The sequence below is a fragment of the Oryx dammah genome, unplaced genomic scaffold (assembly GCF_014754425.2).
Source record: "Oryx dammah isolate SB20612 unplaced genomic scaffold, SCBI_Odam_1.1 HiC_scaffold_25, whole genome shotgun sequence".
Lineage (NCBI taxonomy): Eukaryota > Metazoa > Chordata > Mammalia > Artiodactyla > Bovidae > Oryx > Oryx dammah.
Window position 1 is genome coordinate 94404671 of NW_024070209.1, and position 23078 is coordinate 94427748.

The 23078-nt window shown below is 46.0% G+C and overlaps 1 protein-coding gene across 1 annotated transcript in view; it reads right to left on the bottom strand.

Moving 5' to 3' along the window:
• Nucleotides 1-7988: 7988 nt before the first annotated feature.
• Nucleotides 7989-23078, bottom strand: part of NR6A1 (nuclear receptor subfamily 6 group A member 1) — a 47023-nt gene continuing 31933 nt past the window's right edge. Inside the window, exons 7-9 of the mRNA XM_040225722.1 lie at nucleotides 19467-19588; nucleotides 14884-15036; nucleotides 7989-13171 (exon numbers count right to left, since the gene is read on the bottom strand). Coding sequence (XP_040081656.1) covers nucleotides 13083-13171; nucleotides 14884-15036; nucleotides 19467-19588 — 364 coding nt within the window. The 3' untranslated portion in view covers nucleotides 7989-13082. The remainder of the gene's footprint in view (nucleotides 13172-14883; nucleotides 15037-19466; nucleotides 19589-23078) is intronic.

Sequence of the window (23078 nt, forward strand, 5' to 3'; positions counted from 1 at the left end):
TTAGTCGCTAAGTTGTGTCCAACTCTTGTGACCCTATGGACTGGGGTCTGCCGGGCTCCTCTGTCCATGGGATTCTCCAGGCAAGAATACTGGAGTGGGTTGCCATTTCCTTCTCCAGGGGATCTTCCCAACCCAGGAATTGAACCCAGGTCTCCTGCACTGCACGTAGATTCTTTACCAACTGAGCTACGAGGGAAGTCCTTAAAGCCAACTATATTTAAAACCTAATGTGTCTTCCTCAATATGCCATTTAAAACATTGTCCCCCAGTTTTATTGAGAAATAATTAGCACACACCACTGTATAAGTTTAAGGCATACAGCACGATGACCTGATTTACATATTGCATTAATCATATTATGAAATGATCAATGCAACAAGTAAGACGTTTTTATTGTGAAAATATACACAGGACAAAACGTTTACCGACAATCATAACTAATTGATTCTGTTGATCCAATATATTCTAATTGTACTGTGATATAATTTGCAACTTATTCTCCAATGTGTATGACCTCATAATTATGTATTTTTTTACCCACAGAAGTTCTTACAGGATACACTTCTCTTGTATATGACTGAATCCAACTAGTGTCTCCATTTTAATATGATTTTGTTTCTAGATTGATACCACTCATCCTCTGAATTTAAAAAATAAATATTCCAGCAAATATCCTATTATCACCAATATATCACTTACATGTGACAACAATGAAAAAACAAGTGCAAAGTCTTTTATACTTTGTGAAGATTTGGGGATGAAGTTAAAATATTTTTTAGTTTTTACAAATCATGGAGTCATTCTAAAACTACTTGACGAAGTATGACAAGAGGGGCAAATACGCTCTCTCCACCTTCTTACATAGGACAAACAGGCTCTTTCAACGTCATAGCACCGTGGAAAGAACCAGCCTGGCTCTGCCAGTCTCCTCACAAGGCCTTGAGTCTAGAGAAAAATTGCCAAGGCACTAGTGGCAGAGACTCCATCAAATCCCAGCTCTTCTGTGTTCTCGCTGTGGGACCTGGGACCCCTCTCTGGGTCTCATATTCTCTCCCATAAAATGAGGGCAACACGAGGCAACACACACAGCATGCGCAGTGGCTACCTGGCATCTCATATATGCTCAGTAAATATTAGCAAAACACAACCAAACCGACCGAAGGACTGGCGGGTCTGTCCTCAGGGGCCCTTTCTGCGTGAAGTTTGAGATTGCAACATCATCCTGAACACTCTTTGCCCTTCTGTGATAGAATGATTCACCCCAGCTTGGGGAACCCTCAAGGAAAGGCTCAGGGCTGATTTATTTCTGAGTCCACAGCAGCCGGCACAGAGCCAGCAGCAGCAAGTGTTTGTCGAATGACTGCTTGCCGCTGTACCCGCAGGCTGGCTGTGAGTGTAGAGTCCTGCTGCCTGTTTCCCTACCTGCCCTCCTTCTCTATGTGCAGTCAGCTGTCACTTTCCACCACTTGGGCTGGGTGTGCCTCACCCCAGTCATGCTGGATATTTACTGACATCCTCTTCCTCTATGCCACCCCCTCTACCCTCAGCCTTACTGGATGAGGGCCTGCTGGCAGTGGCAAGGCCCTAACACAAAAGGGCCTCCTTGGTTCCCTACTAACCATTCCACACCTGTGGTCAGTCTCAGACCCTCTCTACCATCCTGGAGGTAGTTAGTGTTATATTTTCCCCCTCGCCTCCCATCAGTAACACTTGAGAGATAAGGAAACTCAGGCTCAGAGAGATGAGGTGTCTTCCCAAAGTCACAGAACAGGATGTGATGGATTAGGATTCAAATCTAGGCAGGAGGAGCTGGGAACCTGGGCTTGCAGACAGAGTCCTCTTCACTCCGTGGGAGCCCCTGGGTGGCCTATTTGTCCTTTCCTTCCAGTTCCTGCCTAGTGGTCACAGGCCATGAGACCCACCCAGAGGGGAAGGAGAAGGAGTGTAGTCCTGAACCAGGCTCCCTCCCTCTGTCCCCAAGTAAACAAAGCCCAGGGTCTCTCTTCTAAGTGGGGACTTTCCCAAAGTGCCAGGCCTATTTCCTGGAGGTGGGACAAGGAAGAAACAAACTAGAGACCCAGAAACTGAAATGGAAAAGAGAAAGAATCACCAGGCTGGGTTTGGGGTACAGTGTAGAAAGACAGAAAGAAACCACAGGAAGAGAGAGACAGAAAAGGGAGACCTCCTGACAGTGTAACAGACACAGAGATGGCCAGATAGAGGGAGGGAGAGAGAGACAGAGACAGAGAGAAGAGGGGAATGCGGGGTGGGGGGTACTGAGAAGGAATGAGCGCAGAAATGGGAGAGGGAAGGGGAAGGAGAAAGAGGGGAGAGAGAGACGGGCTGAAGCAGAATGTGAGAAAAGAGAGAGGAGCAGGGGCCCTGAGCTGGAAGGATAAAGTGTGGATGTGAAGACCCCTCGCAGGGCAGTGGAGGGGGTGGGGCTGCTGGCAGCAGCAGAGGCTGTTTCCGCTGCACCCCTTATCAGCCTGCTGCCAGATGTTCAGATCCGATGCCAATGTCAGAGAAGTCCATAGTGCGGGGTCAAGGCCGTGGCCAGCGGGAGCCTCAGCTGCAGTGCAGGGAGGAGGACGGGGGACGGCAGTAGACCTGCTTGCTCTTCCCCCTCTGCCTTGTGGCTCTTGGGGCTGGACCACCTGGTCAGGGTGGGAGAGACCAGGTGTCTCTGGGGGCTACTTCTCTAGTCTAAGAGCAAGGACTTGTGGAGGCAGAGTGGGGCTCCTGACGACACGTGGAAATGTACATCCTTGCACACCCCCGCAAGCAAGGAAGCACATGGACACAGGCTCACACACATGCACGTGAGTGTGCAAAGCCACATGGGGGACAAGTCACAGTCCTGCTCATCACTGCTCCACCACAGCACCCCTCTGCTGGAGCCCTGCTCTGCATGGAGAGCTTAGAGACCACTGCCCCCCAACCCGTCCCCGACCCCCCAACCCCCTCACCTGAGCCAGGACTGCAGCCAGAACTGGAGAAGTGACTCTGTGGCTGGCAGGGTTGCCAGGGCCCTCCTTGCTCTATGAATGGGAATCTGCATGCCCTCAGGACTGAGCTGTGGGTCCTGAGACTTTCTAGACTGTGAGGCCTGGTGGAAACTCCCAGGAGGAGATGCAGGAACTGGGCGTCTGGCAGCGCTGGGGCTCCAGCCTTGGGCCCGGGCCTCTCCACCATGCTCCTGGAGCATGCAGCCGCAGCTGGGGCCCCCTTCCTGGGGTAGTTTATCTCACACTGCACACGCTTGGCCCTCAAGGGGTGACCCAGCCTTGCTCCCCACATTCCTCTTTAGCCATGCAGCCAGTGGGCCCCACACAGCCCTGAGACAGGGCCTGTACTTGGGGGTGGTCAGGAGCAACCACTCAGAGACACCCCACTGCCCTCTTGGCCCCAGCCCTGTGCAGCTGTGTCTTTATTTCTCTCTGCTTTTGCCTCTGAACATCTCTCTGCTTTTGTCTCTGTCACAGTCAGTCTATCTGTGTTTGCCTCCATCTTTCTCTGGGAATGTCCCAGCTTCTAAGATCCTTGAGTGGGACCAAATGTGGGGATACTCTGCTCTTCTGGGTCATGGTGGCCAGCCTCTGTGGGAACGTGTAGGAGAAATCAGGCTGTGGGCGAGGGGACAAAGATCTTGGGCAAGTGGAGACCTAGACTTGCAATGGGTGAACTGGGGAGGCCTGAGCAGCAGAAATCCAGACCCCCTCCCACCCACCTGCCAGGAGACAGCCCAGATGATGGACACCGGTCAGGGACTGGAACTGGTGGGCTCCCCTATGTATTAGTGAAGACTGGAGGGTGAGGGGCAGGAGGAGGAAGCTGGGGCTGGAGGTCTCTCGGCCTGAGAGCCTCCTTCCTGTTTGTAGGGAAGTGACTGCCTCAGAAAGCTGCTCAGGGGAGAGGAGGGAGGCCATGGCGACTTCCGGGAAGCTGGCCAAGGGCCTGAGGACACCCTCCCTGTGCCCACATGGGGCCTACTGGCCCTGGCTTAAAATAGTGCAGTTCCTCCACTGCTGCTGCCACAGAAGCCCAGCCCAGAATTCAAAAGGGGCTGCTAGCTGCTGCTCACGCTACTAGCAGAGGCCTAGAGCTGAAGGGATTCATTCACCCAGCTTTCTAACCCTCCCCAGACTGAGGCTGGAGGCTGTGTCTTGACAATGTGTGGGTGTGTGTGGGGGTGGGTGGGCCGGGATTCAGAAAAAGCAGGCGTTCCTAGGTCAGAAACCCTGTATTCAAGTCCTGCTCCAAGACTGACCATCAGCTGTAAGACTTTGGTCTGCCTTGTCTCTTTGAGCCTCAGGTTCCACTGATGTAAAATAGGATGAGTGCCTGGCTTTTAACCTAATGAAGCCACATAGGTAGACTCCTCAGAACCTTGCCAGTCATACAGTAGACACAAAAAATGGGAGTTCTTTTGCCTCTCTTGCTGGCTGTGCCTCAAACTTCCTCAGCCTGAGGAAGAGCCGCCTCCTTGAAGCTTTCCTTGGTTCCTACACTGCTCCCAGGACTAGGTGTTGAACAGGGAAGGTCTGTGGAGAGGGAGTTTGCAGGGAGGGCAAGGATGGGGCTGTGGTCTCCATGGTGAGACTTGTTGCCAAGGGAACAAGACTCCAAGAGCCCTGGGTCTGACAGTTGGGCACTTTTGCCATAGGATCTCAGAGAAGCTGATTACCACTATGGGCCTAAAAACCTGGTGGGCAGCCAGGCCAAGTGAGAGGAGGTGGCTTCTAGATTTCCTGGGTTTCTGCTATTGGGAGTATGAGGGGCTGCAGCTCCCTCTCCTTCCTTTTAGGGATTGACTTCACAGAGCCTCTCCTTTGAACCAGCTACAGTGAATCCTCCTTAAACCCCCAAAACACAGACACTGTCAGGGGCAGTGAGGATCAGACAGGCATCTATCTGGGCCAAGGCCACACAAGGTAAAGGAAGGAGTGGAATTAGAACTCAGGTGGTGAGGCCCCTTGTTGATGTGTATGCTGTCACACAAACTGCCTGAGGAAAATGACCCCTGGGAGGGCTCCATGGAGTCACTTCCGACCTCATCCTAACACCCTTCCCTGGTCACCATTTCTGGGGATTTCTGGCTCCAGACTGACAACCCAGAGCTGCCAGCATACCCTGTTTCCTCCTCAGTTAAATAGAGATGATGTTACCTCAGAGGATTTGCATAAAAATGAATAAGGAAGGGTTTCTGCAGATCCTAATGGTGGGCATTCAATCAGTGCTGGTTTTTATTCATTCCTGAGGTTACCTACAAGTTGTATAACCTTAAGCAAATTACTTACCTTTCTGGGTCTTGGTTTTCTTATCTGTAAAATGGGATCATTATAGCATCAACTTCATAGGATGGCCCTGAGGAATCAGTAATCAAATGCACATAAAATATTTTTCTGTACAGCACTTAGCTTTGCTCTATATATGTTAATTATTATTCTTTACTTCCAGGTAATTTCCTGGCACTCAAAAAAAAAAAAAAAAGTTCAGCATTAGTTAAGTAGCAATTTATAAATTTAGAGCAGTGTCCTCAATTTATTCCATGGAACACTGTCCCAACAGAATTTTACCAGGAGCAAAGAATGATCCATGGTCAAATACTTTTGGTAGACCCTGGGAAACAAAATTAAAGCTTTCTTCAGGTAGGACTTCTCAGAGCCTTTAATATGCCATCAAAGGTTGGGAATCAATAAGAGGAAGGTAGAACAAGAGGAGCATTTTGGCAGAACTGTTTTTTTTTTTTTTTTGCCCCTCCATGGAGCCACATATGGGTTATCTATGTTCTGAGAAACCATTTGGGACAGCAATGCTTTTCAGATCCATTTGGGTCTGTTCATTCATCTCTTATAGAAATTAATCCTTTATTAATTTAATAGTTTTGTTAAGAGCAAAAAGTTCAACCAAAGGCCATTCCTGAGCTTTGTTACAAACTCCAGACATTCACATTCAGCAGTATTTGAGCTGCTAAGGCCGAGCAGGGAGGAAGCTTGTTGTAACTTTGGTATCAGATAGACCTGGATTCAAAAGCCAATTTTGTCACTTACTCATGTGTCGTTTGGTGCAAATGGCTGAACTTCCTCAAGCCTCAATTTGCTTATGAGTGAAATGGGGTTGAGATCTAAACCTTGCAAAATTCTTGAAGATTACAGTAGACAGTGTATGTGAAACACCAATCCCAGTGCCTGGTACTCACTAAGCTTTCAGCAAATATGCCCTTTCTTGCACCTCTGTCTTATCTGTTCCCTCTTGTGGGGCAAGGAAGAATCTACTAATTAGTTCTGCGGCGTTTCCTTTATTCTAAAACCATCTCTTTCAAACCTCAAGGGCTCTCTGGTTGCTTGTGCTAGAGGAGGCTGAGGTATGGGAAGGCAGCTGGACTTCCCCTCATTTCACACATGGGATATAATAGACTTTGACCAGACTCCTCAGCCTTTTAAGAACAATTTTATTTCTGTATGAATTTTTGGCCGTGCTGGATCTTTGTTGCTGCGCGGTCTCGCTCTAGTTGTGGCAAGCAGGGGCTGCTCTCTAGTTGTGGCGCGTGGCTTCTCTTGCTGCGGAGCATGGGCTCTAGGGTGCTCGGGTTGCAGCAGTCGCGGTGCACAGGCTTAGTTGCTCTGTGGCATGCGGGATCTTCTCAGATCCTGGGTCAAACTTGGGTCTCTTGTGTTGGCAGGCGGATTCTTTTATCAACTGAGGCACCAGGCCAAGCCCAGACTCCTCAGCCTTCATCTTTCCCATCTGTCTTCATAAAACCCTCAAACCAAACACTGCCACTTCTCTGACTGTATGGACTGCGAGATTACAGGACAGTTGGGCAGATCTTAGGTTCAAGTCAGGGCCCTGACATTTTGTGTGTGACTTTGGGCACATACCTTGACCTCTCAGAGCTTCTGTTTTCTCAGCTCTAGGAAATTTATTTTCTGGAAAAACAACTATGAACTGGTTGGACTAGAGTGACAGACAGGCAGGCCACTCAACAGCACACTGTGGTCACTGAGGTTTAATTCTTTCCTGAGATGCAGCAGATGGCTTTCCTTCCTCTAACTCTTCCATGTGGCATTCAAGGTTCCCAAGGGTTTCTCCAGCCTCAACTCTCACCTGCCCCCATTCCTGCCATGGCAGTCCCTTGTTACGTCTGGGTATTTTGTATGTTTCTGACTCACAGCTGGACCTTCCAACATGTTGTTGACCACTCTACCTGGTCTATCCTCCTCTTCCTGTCTGGTGACTTTCTTCAGGGCCTACCTTTAATACTCAACTGTGAAGCTCATCCTGAGTCCAGGGACTTCTCAGAGCCTCTATTTTCTCAACTCTAGAAAACCTCACTTGTGGGAGAGGGTGAGATGATTTAGGAGAACGCCATTGAAACATGTATTATCATGTAAGAATCGAATTGCCAGTCTATGTCCGATGCAGGATATGGCACGCTTGGGGCTGGTACATGGGGATGACCCAGAGAGATGTGGGGAGAGAGGTGGGAGGGGGGTTCATGTTTGGGAACGCATGTACACACGTGGTGGATTCATGTCAATGTATGGCAAAACCAATACAGAATTGAATTGTAAAGTAAAATAAAAAATAAATTAATTAATTAAAAAAAAAGAAAAGAAAACCTCACTTGTTTTCTGGAAAGACAGGGATTAACTGGTTGGACCACAGTGACATATAGGCCCATACACATCAGCATGTATCAATACATCCTTAGTTACAATCGTGATCCCACTGTGTTTGCCCCTCCTGCTAGCCTCAGTTCCTCCAGTTGTGCCCCTTTCTGGCAGGTTAGTGTGCCTTCACCAGTATTTAACTTTTGTATCTTCATTTACAAAGTAAAGGTAGTAATTCTTGAAGTTCAAGGAGGTTCAGGTTTGTGAAGAGTCCCAACAAAGTGCTGGGCACAGGTCTGAAGGCAGAGCCCACTCCTTAGAACAACCCATTGTCCCACCTCAGAACCCCAGACATGCTTCACAGACAAGATGCCGTGTGCAGAAGGATTCACATTTATTGGTTCAAATACAGTACCTAACATTCGCTAAACATGCATTTCACACTAATTGGTCACATTTCCACAGGTAGTCAATTCACAGAAAAGGGCCCATTCCTTGCCAGATGGCAGGGTGGGAGGTAGCAGAGGGCCTGGGTAGAAGAGCCCGCCAACTATCACTTGGTCATGCAGGACTGATGGAGCCAGGTTGGCGGGCAGCCCTTGGCCGGCCCTTTGGGGACAAGGGCTCAGAGACATCCTGTTTACTCGACTCCTGTACAGGACTGTGGGTAGAGGTGGGCCTCGGTAGCCCAAGGGGAGGCTCATGGATGCATGTGCCATCGCAGCTCCTGAAGGTGGTATCATGGGAGGTGGTGTCCCCTGTGCCTTGCATCACAGGAAGGAAAAGGAGGCCTCTTCAAGGCGATGGCTAGTCCCTGGCTGGGCAGGTGGGAAGGACTCCCCAGACATGGCCCAGACATTACAATGTAGCCACAAGCCCCTATCACAGGCCTGGGATGGCAACACAGACCAAAACACCCAACACCCCAGGGCAGGCAGGGTTTCTTTCTCCACAGAAACATGTAAACAGAGCAGGAGCTACAGTATTCTTTTCCCACAAGATTCCTCAGAGAGGAATAGACCAGGATGTCACTCAAGAGGTAGTTTTTTTTTTTTTTTTCATGGAAATTTGAATCAACAACATTATCATCTAAGACATTTCAGAGAAAGAAAACAATGGTCACCAAAGGGCAAAAATGATCCTTTGGCTGGCAGGGCTGGCTCCAGGATTTGGAAGACTAGCCTCCACCAGTAAGACAATTTTTTTCTTGGGCTTGAAGCAAGCTCTGGCCTGATTCATGGCTTCCCTTTGAGCCTGCAACTGATTCCTGAGCAGGCTGTAGCCCATTGAGGGCTGCAGGCCAAGGAGGGAGGCCAGATGGGTACTGGATTAGGCAGAGGGACGGGGCATCGTGTGAGCCAGTAGAGGCAGGGTCACTGTGGTTCATCTTACAGGACAGACTGAAGTCTTCCCAAGTCTCAAGGGAGTCCAGCTCTGGTCAAACAGGAAGCCCCAGCATGGTCTGTGGGGCCCCTGCCTTAAGGAAACAGTCCAAGTCTGGCTCCTAAGCCCAGAAAAGAAGCTGTTGCTTGTGGTAGCCAGGAGATGGGTTTCTGGGGACCCTGTAATTAAATACACATCCCTGAGCTGTGGCCCTAGAAACCCTTGCCTCAAGGCTAACCAGTTTCCAGCATCTGGTGGAATGATTGCCGTTTCTTATCCTGAGACACAGATAAACATTATTTCACAGACACTGGACATAGATGCATCAAGCTGAGGGAAAAGGGAGGACTGATCAGATGCAAAAGCAGAGGGGAGTGCAGGGGGATTCTCATGGGTCAAATTGGGAAAGTAAGAGTGGTGGGTTTTTGTTTTTGGTTTTTTTTTTGCTTTTTAAAAAAAATTTTTTTTTAACTTTAAAAAATCAATAAAGAAAAATTTAAAGTTTGATAAAAGGGTTGGTCTAAAAAATTGGATTTCTCAAAACAATTGCAGAATTTTAAAAAGCAACAAGAAAAGAAGACATAGACCAGGGGCCCAGAGCTAAAGACTTGGAACCACTGCTCCACTTCCTGCCTTACTGGGAGGCCAGTCTTTTTACTTTGGCCAACCCTGGACGCAGCCTAGATGTTGCCAATACTGGGTTTGTCTGTCTCTATCTGTCCCATTCCCCAGTAAACTGAGAACAAAGAAACTAAGGTAAGAAATGGTCAGCAGAGCAAGGCAGCTAGCTCAGAAAGCCCAGGGTTTTAAGGACTTGGTGACATACTGGCCATGGCAGGATTCCCTTCTCTGACAACAGGTGGCAGGTCTGAGGCAGGGTGCTGTGGAGTGGGTGACTGTCAAGATGCCATGGAGACCCCTCAGTTGCCTCTGCCCCTCCTCCTCTGGATCTGCTTTCCATCCCTGGAGGTTTGCCCACCTCACTATGCAACGGGCCTGGGGGATTGGGTATCCTCTGAGACAGGTGGAGTGCTTTGAGATAGGTTCTGGAGAGTCTCTCCAGACTGAGGGTAAAACCACCAAGCCTGTGAAAGACTCCAAAAGCTGACAAAGGAGCCAGAGAGTGTGAGTTGTGGGTGAAGTTCCAAGATTCCAAAGTTTTGTCTTGGATCAAGAAAACATGCAAAGGGAAAGGAAGAGAAAAGCTTGTATGTTTCAATGCAGTGCAATGATTGGGATTCTCCTTTAACACACAGCTTTCAGGGTCATATTTTTATGGTGGAAAGGTTCTCACTCAAAGTGAGTGCTGTTGGTGGCAGGGGATCAGAGAGAGGACAGAAGAGAGGGGAATTACAGACAAGATGCACAACTTTTTTCTTTTCCACTAGCAAAAAGGCTACCTGTTAACCAAACATCATGGGAAGAAAGGCAAAAAACAACACATCAAACCTCCCCCTCCAACCTTTCTCTGTGTCCTTCAAACTGAATTCACAAATACATCTAGTGGCTGACCTAATGTCTCCACACTGCTAGCTACACTCCTACCTTCCTCTCATAATACCTGAGTTTGCGACGCAACACAGTCACTTTACCCTGTTTAAAAAAAGCCCACGTCATAAAAGGACTGGGTGCAGAAGACATTAAAGGCGGTCCACAGGTCAGGCTCCGGCTCGGAACACACGGCCACTTGGCTCAGAGATTCTGCAGGGCTCTCGGCAATGAATGGGCTCTTTGTTCTGTGGAATCTACTGCAAACATTTGTAAAAATGGATTTGTACAATGGCAACTTGCAGAACCTTTCCCCACTCCACAAATTAACAACTTGCTCTGTTTAATGCTGCAGTATTAAAGAGACATGTTCCTGCCTCATCAGAGAGCAATTCCTTTCAGTACCCGACCCAACCAGTAAAACACTTAATTTAAGAGAAAAACAATTTCAAAAAAATAATAATGATTTGACCGATGGAGGTCTAGCAAAGAAAGATAAGCACACAGGAGCTGTCTTGGAGAAGGGGTCTCTGATATGTGCATCCTTCCCTACTTTGAGGAAAGTGGCTCGGAGTCTGACCTGCAGCCAAAGGCTGTGATCTAGTTTGGTTAAGTAAAAGATCAGAGAAACAAAAATACTGTGAAATAAACAGATACATACAAATCTTCCCATTGACATGTGAAAAACATTCTGGTTGGAGCTTTTCCTGAGGAACATGTCTCTCCTTTCCTTTTTTTTTCTCCTTCTCAGAGCAACTGGAGAAACAACATTCACAAGAAATGCTCTGAGTTTTAGATCCATCAAAGGACAAAGTCTTCACTTTCTGTACCCGTAACAATTCACCGGAAAGAAAAAATTACAATCTGACACAGACTACCTGATATGCACACAGTGTGGTGGCCCTCTGAGTAAGTGTGCTAGGCTGGGCTGGGAAGAGAGCAAACGGCCTTTGACTAAACAGGTGAAAAAAGAGGTCCTGTAGGCCCCTCAAGCCTACCCAGGGATGTACCCGGCTAAATGGCCTGTCTGCTGCACTGGCTGTGGGAGGGACCTGGGCTTAGGCAGGGACAACTGCTGCAGTAAGGCGGAGAAGGAAAAAGCCCCTGGAAGAATTCCACGACAGACCTGGTGTGGCTGCTGGCCAAAGCCAAGAGGGTAAGGAACGTTTCCCGGGACTAGGTGGGGCAGGTAGTGAAAGAATAAGGGGTCAAGGCCATACCTGCAAAGGGGGCAGCCAGGCCGTTAGGAACATGAGGTAGTTTAAAGGCCCCCCTTCCCTTCCAGGAGCTTTGGACTCTAGCCCTCCAGACCTTGGTCAGCCAGGCCACTGATACTCTAAGGGGCAGCTGTGCCACTCTGGGTCTTGGGCTTATTCTGAGGAAACCTGATCTTATTTTGGGAGACATGAAGAGAACCTGGAGTAGAATGTAGGGGCAAAAATTCTGGTCAGCAGATGGGTGAATGGTCCTTCCAGCTGTTTGAGAGAGACTGCAGTTTCTGATTCAGATCTGGAGGTGGGATGGGATGGGGTGGGGAGATAAACGGGACCTCCAAAGGAGGAGTGTTCATTCTGTTAGCAATCTGGCTTTTGTCCCACTAACCTCTGAAGGTGAAAAGAGAATAAATCAGTAGTGGGCATCAGGATTTAGAACATGACATTTTGTCCAACTGTTTTTTCAAAGGGTCAGTAGGAAGTCACATTTATAAGGGAGAGGCAATGAGTGTGAGGAGAGTAAGGAAACTAGGTAGCTGTGAGTCCCAAGATAGCTTGTAGACTAGTCCCGAGGATCAGCTTATCCCCAGGGCTTTGCCTAGGTGAAAAGGTGACAGCAGCAGAAATCAGTACTGGTGGTGTGGATGGCGGGGAGGGGAGGCCCCAGGGTGTGATGTGAGAATAGAAACCCTCCTCCCTGAGGACCTGCTTAGAGGGTGGACACCTAACTTAGATTTGGTCACTGTGCCCAACTCTCACTTTCCAAAGAAAAGAGATGGTTAATCCTCATCTCGTGATCTGTTCCCAATGTCTCACCCACTCTGCTTAGTAAACCTCCTAACACCACTTCCCCTTTTATGGTGTGCTCTTTTACCTGGTAATTCTGTAGCTAGTAAAAGGCAATTTGCTCTCTGACAGACTAATATATGAGTCTGCTGAGAACGTGTGGAAAAAAGTAGGGTTGTTGACACCCTTCCCTTTCCACTGAGGTAGTCATCTTTGTCAACATTATGGAAATAGTCATCTCAGCCCCATCCCACCCTCTCCCTCAAAATACAAAAGAACTATCTCTAAACAATGACAACACTGTAACATTAAACATCTTCACATTCTGTAAACTGCAAGGAAATGCATTGGCTGCATTCACACAAAAGCATGTGCATCATGTTGAAGGCCATACATTCAACTCTGTCGTGAAATAAATATATAGAAAAATGAGGTTAAAAAACAAGACAAACAAACAAAAACTCTTCTTGCTGTGGAGGCAACTGGCAACACTGCTCCACAGCCTCCATCTTGGTCTCTCTGGCTCTTTCTTCCGGAGCCTGTCCTGCCCACCCCAGGCGTTAGGGTTGGCCTGAGGAGGGGTGCTGGGGACAGATCACTCCTTGCCCACACCTGTCTTGCAGGAATGCAGCACCACCTTAAAGAGGAGGGGCAGCTGCTCCAGGGGAACATTCACCATCTTTCCTGGGAAAAGGTGGAAAAAGAAGAGTCAGCTTTGGCAGCCAGTGAAATGGTGTGTTTGCCTCCTCTTGGGCTGGGGAAAGGAGAACACTGCCCTTTTGAGTGACTGGGGTGAGGAAGGTGCCAGGACTATTACAAAGGTAAAAAAGACTGGGCTAACATTCTAATATGTAGCCCCATTTCGGTGCCCTAGGGAGTCTAGTAATGGTGCAAGCTATAATTGTGGCTACTATCCAAAGAATACTGAACTCTGTGGTAGGTGTTTAAATACATTATCTCATTTAATTCTCACAATATTTCTGTATGATAGATATTACTTTTTATACCCATTTTACAAATGAGGATTCTGAAACTGAGAAGTATTCTTAGATGTCCTCTTAGAGAAACTTATATCCTGTTTCATTTCCTAGCAGAATCTTAACTAGCATTCTATGAAACATTGCACTTCAGAATGGTATAATGGGAATAAAATGTACTGAGGAGAGAGGTGGAGTTTACAGGGGAAGATAAATTGAGAAATTCAGGGTTAAAATAGGTTTGCTTGTTTTAAGTTGGAGGACTTCTAAGAGCGTGCAGTGTGCTAATATACTCTGTAAATATCTGACGCTACAGTTCTCCCTGACAGAACCCTAGAGTTACTGGGGAGTTGTTTTTTTTTAAATACTGATGACCGGGCTCTACTCCGTTATCAGTTAAGTCAGAATCTCTACAGGTGCAACCCAAGCATGGGTATTTATTGAAAGCTTCCCATGTAATTCAAAGGGCTGACAGGGTTGACAACTCTGCCAGTTCTGTGGGGGAGAACTTCTATTAACTTCTATTTCATAAAGCACCTGATTCATATCTCATTTGGAAGAACATAGTTTTGAAAATGCTGAGACATAAACTACCAAAACACTCCTCTAAGATTCTACCAGTTTATTTAGGTCCAGGTCCTATCTCCTAGACTATTCTGTGGCCCAAAAGTTAAAAATTGATTTTGCTAGGTTGAACATTTTTTCCCTTCAAAACTGTATTCCTTAATTTTACAGAAACAATCTTAGCCCAGATGTCACAGTTCTTAGTTGCCCCTCACTATGTGCTAGATAACTGTAAACAATGTTCTTTACCAAATGAAGTAAAACAACAACAGTAAAAGCCAGGATTTTATGTTGAAATGGACCTATTTAAATGTCAAGAAGCTCCGAAGGGGGTCAAGATCACAAAACAACTACAACAAAAGTTGCTTTGTGAACACAGGATCTTTGATAATAATTTTAAAGACACCTCTTCAAGTGAAAGATCCTCAAAAACCTATAGGCAATTCTAATCAATAAAATTAATTTTAAAAATTGAGATATAGTTAGTTCACATGCTGTAAAACCCACCCTTTTAAGATATGTAATTCAGGAAATGAAGTTAATCTGAAAAACTTCGAACCTGTTTCCCCATCCATAGAGTGGTCAACCGTAAGTCTTGCAGAAATGGTTCTGAATTGAATAACAGGCCACCAAGTACCCTGCACTTTACAGGAGCCTAGGAAATGTTAGATTCTCTTCCCCACAAAGAAAAACCAAACTTCTCATTATAATGTAAATTTTTCTGAGGGCAGGGCTAGTACTTCTTTTATTCAGCTGGTGATGGGCCTGGCATCAGCATCCTGAAAACACTGCTTTCCTCATTCCCTTCACAAATTAAGAAAAGCAAGGAAGGATTGGAAGCCCAGGGCCCGTTACCTGCAATATAGCGAATCTCAGGTAAGCACATCATGAGGTCAGGAAAACGGTTCGGCTGATGTGTATATTTATATTCAGTGAAATCCTGGCAAATGTACCAATATCGTTTGTTCAACTGTTCCAGCTGCGAGGCACTGGTCAGACCCCTGATATCTGTGAAAAAAGACCACAGGAAATGGGAGGGACTTCCGCCAGCTCCTTGAATATGTGTATCTTTCACTGAAAAGTTACTAAACATTGTCTCAACAGGGGATTTTTTTTTTTTTTCTGACATGGAGGAATTAAAGCTCTGGGTAAGAGAAGAGAAATTAGATAAATGAAAAAATTATCAAGGACAATCACTTAGACTGAGCCCCTTGAGGGCTAGGCTGTCATCTTTCTCAACTTCATACTCAGCTCCCAGCACAGGGTTTGGCACAAAACAGGTACTAGTGGATGCTGAACAAGAGAATGAATAATTTCCCAATTTATCCTTCACAATAGCTTTAAATTTGCTCTTTGCTGGACCCATTCAGAAATCATGCTGACAACTATATTCTCATGCTTGTACATACACTCACACATGGTCTCCTGTGTGCTTCTACTCAGACTATTCTACCTGGGCCGCTGGTATTCTACTGGGTCCCTCCAGTTTTTTTTTCTTTATATAAGCATATCTTGTTTTATTGTGCTTTGCTTTACTGTACTTCACAGATACTGCATTTTTCACAAATTGAAGGTTTGTGGCAACTCTGTACCAAGCAAGTCTATTGGTGCCATTTTCCCCAGCAGCATTTGCTCATTTCATGTTTCTTTGTCACATTAGGTAACTCTCGCAATATTTCAAACATTTTCATTATTATAAGATTTGTTATGTGAATCTATGGTCAGTGATTTCTGCTGCTGCTGCTGCTGCTACTGCTAAGTCACTTCAGTCGTGTCCGACTCTGTGCGACCCCATAGTCAGCAGCCCACCAGGCTCCACCATCCCTGGGACTCTCTAGGCAAGAACACTGGAGTGGGTTGCCATTTCCTTCTCCAATGCATGAAAGTGAAAAGTGAAAGTGAAGTTGCTCAGCCGTGTCCGACTCTTCGTGACCCCATGGACCACAGCCCACCAGGCTCCTCTGTCCATGGGATTTGCCAGGCAAGAGAGCTGGAGCAGGATGCCATTCCACTGTAATTGCTTTGGGGTGCCACAAACTGTGCTCATACAAGTTGGTGAACCTAATCAGTAAATGTTGTGTGTTCTGACTGTTTCGTTGGCTGTTCCCCTGTGTCTCTCCCTCTCTTGGTCCTCCCAATTCCCTGAGAAACAACAATAGTGAAATTAGGCCAATTAATAACTGTACAATTGCCTGTAAGTGTTCAAGTGAAAGGAAAACTCACACATCTCTCACTTTATATCATAAGCTAGAAATGATTAAGCTCAGTTGAAGAAGGCATGTCAACAGTCAAGATAGGCTGAAAGCTAGGCCTCTTGTGAGTTAGCAAAGTTGTAAATGCAAAGGAAAATTTCTTGAAGGAAATTAAAAAGCACTACTCCAGTGAACACAAAAATAATAAGAAAGAAAGACAGCCTTATTGATAAGCTGATAAGGAGAAAGTCTGAGTGGTCTACATAGAAGATCAAACCATCCACAATATTCACTTAGACCTAAGCCTCATCCAGAGAAACGATAACTCCTTTCAATCCTATAAAGCCTAAGAGAGGTGAGGAAGCTGCAGAAGAAAAGTCTGAAGCTAGTAGAGGCTGGTTCATGAGATTTAAGGAAAGATGCTCTCTTCAATAAAAGGGTGAGGTGAAGAACCAAGTGCTGACATAGAAGCTGCAGCATTTTATTCAGATGATCTAGCTAATAAGATAATTAAAGAAGATGGCTACACAAAACAAAGATTTTCAACATAGACAAAATAGCCTTATGTTGGCAGAAGATGGTATCTAGGACTTTTCATAGCTAGAGGGGAGAAGTCAATGTCTGGCTTCAGAGGACAAGCGGACTCTCTTGTTAGGGGCTAATGCAGCTGATGACTTTAAGTTGAGGACAATGCTCAGTTAACATTCCAAAAATTCTAATGCCCTTAAGAATTACACTAAATCTACTCTGCTTGTGTTCCATAAATGGAACATCAAAGCCTGGATGACAGCATATCTGTTCATAACGTGGCTTACTAAATATTTCAAGTCCACTGTGGAGAACTACTCCTCAGAAAAAGAGATTTCTTTCAAAATATTACTGCTCACTGACAAAGCACCTGTTCACCCAAGAGCTCTGATGGAGATGTACAATGAGATTAACACATCCATTCTTCAGCCCATGGATCAACGAGTCTTTTCAACATTCATGTCTTACTATTTAAGAAATACATTTCCTAAGGCTATAGCTGCCCAGAGACAGTGATTCCTCTGATGGATCTGGACAAAATAAATCAAAAACCTTCTGGAAAGGATTCACCATTTCAGAGGCCATTCCCAAGTCACTGAAAGAAGTCAACATATCAACATTAACAGGATTTTGAAACAAGTTGATTCCAACCTTCATGGATGACTTTGAGGAGCTCAAGACTTCAGTGGAGAAAATAACTGCAGACGTGGTAGACATAGCAAGAGAACTAGAATGAGAAGTGAAGACTGAAAATGGGACTGAACTGATGAAATCTCATGAAAAAAATTTTAACAGATGAGTTGCTTCTTATGGATGAATGAAGAAACTGGTTCCTTGAGATGGAATCTACTCCTGGTAAAGAAGCTGTAAAGACTGTTGCAACAGTAACAAAGGATTTATTTAGAGTAGTACATAAACTTAGTTGATAAAGCAGCATCAGGGTTTGAGAGTACTGACTCCAATTTTGGAAGAAGTTCTACTGGGGGTAAAATGTTCAAACAGCATTGCATGCTACACAGAATACACTGATGAAAGAACAAGTCAATTCATGTGGAAAACTTCACTGCTATCTTATTTTAAGAAATCACCACAGCTACCCCAATCTTCAACCACCACCACCCTGATCAATCAGAAGCCATCAACATTGAGGCAAGATCGTCCACCAGCAAAGATTATGACTCACTGAAGGCTCAGATGATGGCTAGCATTTTTCAGCAATAAAGCATTTTTTTTGAGGTATATACTCTGTTTTTTAAGACAAAATGCTACTGTACACTTAATAGACCACAGCATAGTATAAATATAAATTTTACAGGCACTGGAAGTCAAGAAATTCATATGACTCACTCTGTTGCAACACTCACTTTACTGTGGTGGTCGGGAACCAAACATGCAATATCTCCAAGGTATGCCTGTAGATGTCTTTCTCATGTATGTGTATATATTATATAGTGTGTTCATATACATATAAACACACATAATCCTCTTTTTTCATACACAGAATATATTAATAAATATTCTCTCTATAAATCTTACCCTGCCTTTGAAGCCTCACTATCAGATTTCTCATTCTCCAAGTAGTTGTTACTGATCTCTTTCCATTTAAGTGATAGAGGGTGTTTTTTTGTAAGATTTTTTTTTAATGTGGACCATTTTTAAAGTCTTTATTGAATTTGTTACAATACTGCTTCTGTTTCACGTTTTGATTTTTTGGCCAGAAGGCATGCGGGATCTTAGTTCCCTCCCCAGGGATCGAACCTGTACCCCCTGCACTGGAAGGCGAAGTCTTAACCACTGGACCACCAGGGAAGTCCCTCTCCCCTCATTTGAGGCTCAAGCAATGTATCAAGTGCCATCAGTGTACTTCTTGAGGCCAGGAGCCTGGGATCTAATTTATTGCAATGTCTTTAATGCTCGACACAGGGCCTGGCCTAAGGGAGGCACACAGAACCCCAGACAAATGCATAAAAGGTGCGGAAGCAGGAGGAGCAGGTTTAGTTAGTACCAAGGGAGGAGCTGGCAAAGAGGAGGGGGTCAAGAGTCTCTAGACTAGGAAACTGAATACAGGAATAGACCACTGTCCATGTCACGGGCAGCAAAATAGCCCAGTTCCACTCTGAGAGCAACTCACTCACATGCTATTCTGGAAAAAAGGGAACACAAATTCTCTTGCATATTCTGGTTACCAGCAGCTACATAATGCCACTTTGCAGGTAATACTCCATGTAAATAACAATCACCACTCTTCTAACTAAAGCCACGCTTGATATGGGCGTGAGTTTCTGTGCACCTCCACTCTGCCCTGAAGGGGCCCATCAGAACCACTGCCAGCTTGTCACAGGTTCCTTATCTCCAATAGTCTCATCAGTCACTCTGCTCTTCTTCAGTCACTGGTAAACTTGTGCATATTTTAAATGACGCATGTACTGTCCTTGATGTCTGTGTTTAAATGCACTAAAACTGACTAAACAAAGCAAATCCTCTTCCTTCCTCTATGAGTTATAGAGGCTGTGGCATTTAGGTTTGGAGAAAAAAGTCCAAACTATGCCCTGCACTACAGTGGGGCAGGGTGATGAGGAGGGCAGCGCAGGACTTCCAAGATCAGTACCCACATGATGCAACAGGCCTGAGGGTAAAGGGGGTAGGGGGGAAACACGAGGGCAAATATTTGCTGGGCAAAGAAAACTAAGTCCTTTCTTCCTATCCTCAGTTACTCACCTTGATTTAGGAAGTTAATTGCTTTCATGCAAGCATACTCCTCATTGCTCACTTTTAGCTGATGAAACTTGTGATACAGGTAGATGAGCCGCTCAATCACCTCCATCCCTTCATCACTAAATCTGGAAAACAGACACAGGTGTTAATAGTGGGCTCTGACTACCAGTGGAGGTAATGGAAGGGAGACAGAAGTCTCCTACAGCTCCTTAAAGCAGCTAAGACAGGAAAGAGGTTGAGCTTGGGGGAAACGGAATCCAGAAGCACTTGTGAAGGACAGGTGAATTCATGGTTTCTCTAGAGGCCAAGGCAGCTCATACAAGCTGCTGTTCTCAAGGTCAATTAGGGTCAGTCAAATTCAAGTTCAAATCCTGCTCCATCACATACAAGATGTAAGACTTTGGGAAAGTCCTTTGACCCCTCTAAGTTTTGAGGATCTCTTCTGTAAATAACGCTTGCCTGCTTGCGGTGCAAGGCTCAAAGGGTGCTTGGGATGTAAATGTAGAGAAATACATCATTAAGATACTGCTGTTGTGATGCAGCTTTCAGTAACAATGGCAGCTACCACGAGTTGTGACTCTATGCGTGCAACTGCCACAATGAAGAAAAAAGCTGCTGACTGTATTTAAGTTCACTGTTTCCAGCAGGGCTACTGGCAGGCCTGACTTCAGCTAGGGAGGGAGGGAAACATAAATTGAGCCTCCATGTCATGCCAGTCTTTGTGCTGGGTACTTTATATGTATTATCTCATTTAATTTAATGTTCTCAGCCCTATGGGCTAAGTGAGATTACAATTACCACCGTACAGATGAGACACTAAAGTTTCAAGGAACAGAAACGATTGCTCCATAAGCAAATGGCTAGCTTGGAACAGACTGAGAACCCTGAATCTGGGCCAACCCCCTAAGATCTTGGTTTTCTCAAAATCTGAAGTGGCCTCCATTAGCAGAGAAGACTCAATGCTGGCCATGCTGCATTCTCTGGATGAGAAGTTAGTTCCTTGAGGCAAAGACCAAGTTTTAGGCAAAGGAGCCCCTAGGCTGGGGGACTAATATGTCAGGTCACAGTGGGGAATATCTTATACCAAAAATGGAGATACTCCCAATCCAAGAAGGCAAAGCCTTAGTGGGGAAATGGGAGTCTATAAAAGCTGGGGTCAGGCCCAGTGTCTAGTCTTCTTGTTCCAGACAGCTGAGTCACAGAGAAGGTGCTTAGCCTCAGAGCTGCTTCCTGGAGACATGTTCAGATCTGGGTACTGTAGCCCCTTGCTAGGCAACAAGGCCCTGTCTGGGTAGGGTCCAGAACTCCTGGGGATATTCTACTGCTGTCTGGGTTCCATTGCTTTCTGTGCTGACTCTGAAGGCTTTGCAAGGGCTTGGCTTCCTGGGCAAGCAGGACATTTTCTCTTCTCTGGGGAAAGTCTGGCTCTTTTTAGGGCCAGAGTCATCTGCACTTCTCAAGCAGCAGGGGGAGCTGCAGCAGCAGCTACTCACAATCCAGAGCCCCGCCCCTCTGCCTCAAGGCTTGGCTCCCAGTTCACTGATTTGAACCAGCATGGCTGACTCTGTTTCTCTCTGGCTCTTGGCCCAATGGCTTTTACAACTTTACTAATACTTTCCCAGATTGGTTGATAGATTTATACTTAATAACCACTATAATAACCATATCTACTCTTTTACTATTTGTTGAGCGTTTGCTACTTCCCAGAAAGTTAAGTATTTTACATACATTATTTCATTGGATACTCCCAATAAATTCACAAATTGGATATTATAATCCTCTTTATTCACACATGGAAACAATAGCTCAGACAGATTATTTACCATACCTTTATTGTGGTCTTACATTTTACCCTCTTGATAATCTGATAATCTGTGAGATAAGTAATACAGCTTCATGTGAGGGATGAGGATGCAGAAGAGCTGTCTTCCCCAAAGTTGCAAGTGAGTAACACAAGTAAGTGGTGGTGGGGCCAAGGAGGATTGCTTTCTCATCCCAAGCCTGTTGCTTTCTCAGCATTACGTTGTCCATCCCCTGACCGTCTTGTTCTTAACTGGCAACTGGGAAAGGCTACCACAGGGGCCACTGCAGGAGGTCTGTGTTCTCAGAGCAACTCAGTTCAGCGCTCGACCCACAGTGGGTGCTGGACTTGCTGCAGTGCACAGAACAGCCCCTCCGCTGCCTCCAAGATGCTGAGACCTGCAGCAGGCAGTGTGCCTGGGGGTGAAGATCACTCCTCATCACAGTACTTTGCCAGCTACTTCTGTTCTTGAGACGTAAAAGGTCTTTACTGAAAATGCCCACTAGTATCTGTGTGGAGGCGTAGGGAGGAGATGGGACGGGGTAGGGCATGAAAGAGGAGGATGCGAGTAGAGCAGCAGTGTCAGCATCTGTCTGGTGGCCAAGCAGTGTAGCGAGCAAAGATAACGTGCTCTCCCCTCATCAGTAACCTCTTGCCCCAAGTGCTCACTCTGGCTCTGCAGACCCTGCAGGTGTGTGGCTAGCAGCCAGACCCCCAGACAGCAATGCCAAACCTATTCCTAGTTGAGTCTTGACCTGAGGGACACAAAGGAACTCCCACATGCCTAGCTTGGATATATGACCCAGCTCTGCCCTCTCTCTTGGGGAGAGCACATACCCGTTTTCCCAAGTTTTCTAGGACAGGCAACCATCATGGACCCCTGGCAGTCATGGTTGGGGGCTGGCAGCCAGCCCGGCAGCCCCCACTCAGTCTCCACAGCCTGACTGCAAAGCTTTCCTCCACACCCCGCATCCCACCCCCTGATAAACAAATTGTTCTCTGTTCCATGGGCCTGCTTTCTCCTGCAGCCGTGCCTCCTCCACATCTGCCCACTCCACAGTTCTAACGCCCCTGTATTCCCTGTCTACAAATTATCAGCACTCAAAGGCAGAAAGTTGGACAAACACACCCATTCTTCTTCTAGGTTACCATTACATAAGCATGCTGGGACAAGGAAAACATGCCTGCAAGGATCCCCCAAACCACTGGACCATTCAGTCAGCAATTGAAGCTGACACTGTGTAAGTTATGTCCCATTAAGGGAGCTGAAAGGCCCAGTTGTCTCTTTTTCATTCATCTAAATGCACCTACTCCCAGAGGCAGTCATCGGCCACAGCCTTAGAGGAACTGCCATCTCAGCACTCACATACAGACTCCAAGATGAGAAGACGGACTGTGGCTGCAAGACAGAAAGTCATACTTTTGAAAAGGCTAAAAAATGTAGTAATGGTACAGTCTGGGCTTTGGAGCACAACAGATCAAGGTGATAATCTCAACTCTATCTCTCTTAGCTTTGCAGCCTTGTGTTTTCACTCTCTGAACCTTTTGCTCCTTATGTGTGGAACAGGGATAATATCAGTATGGTCCCTTAGGGAAGTGGTGAGGACTAAACAAATAGTGTTTGCAGAGCACTTAAGATGGATTTTGGCATAATAAACAGTCTCTAATTGTTAGCTATTATCATTATTAACAGCAGCAGCAGTAGCATCACTTCTGTTATCACAACCAAAAGAAAAGACTGAGTTTCCTTGAACCTACAGCTAGGGCCTTAGCAAGGAAGCTAGGAGGCAACTTTCCAGAGACCTGGCAGAAAT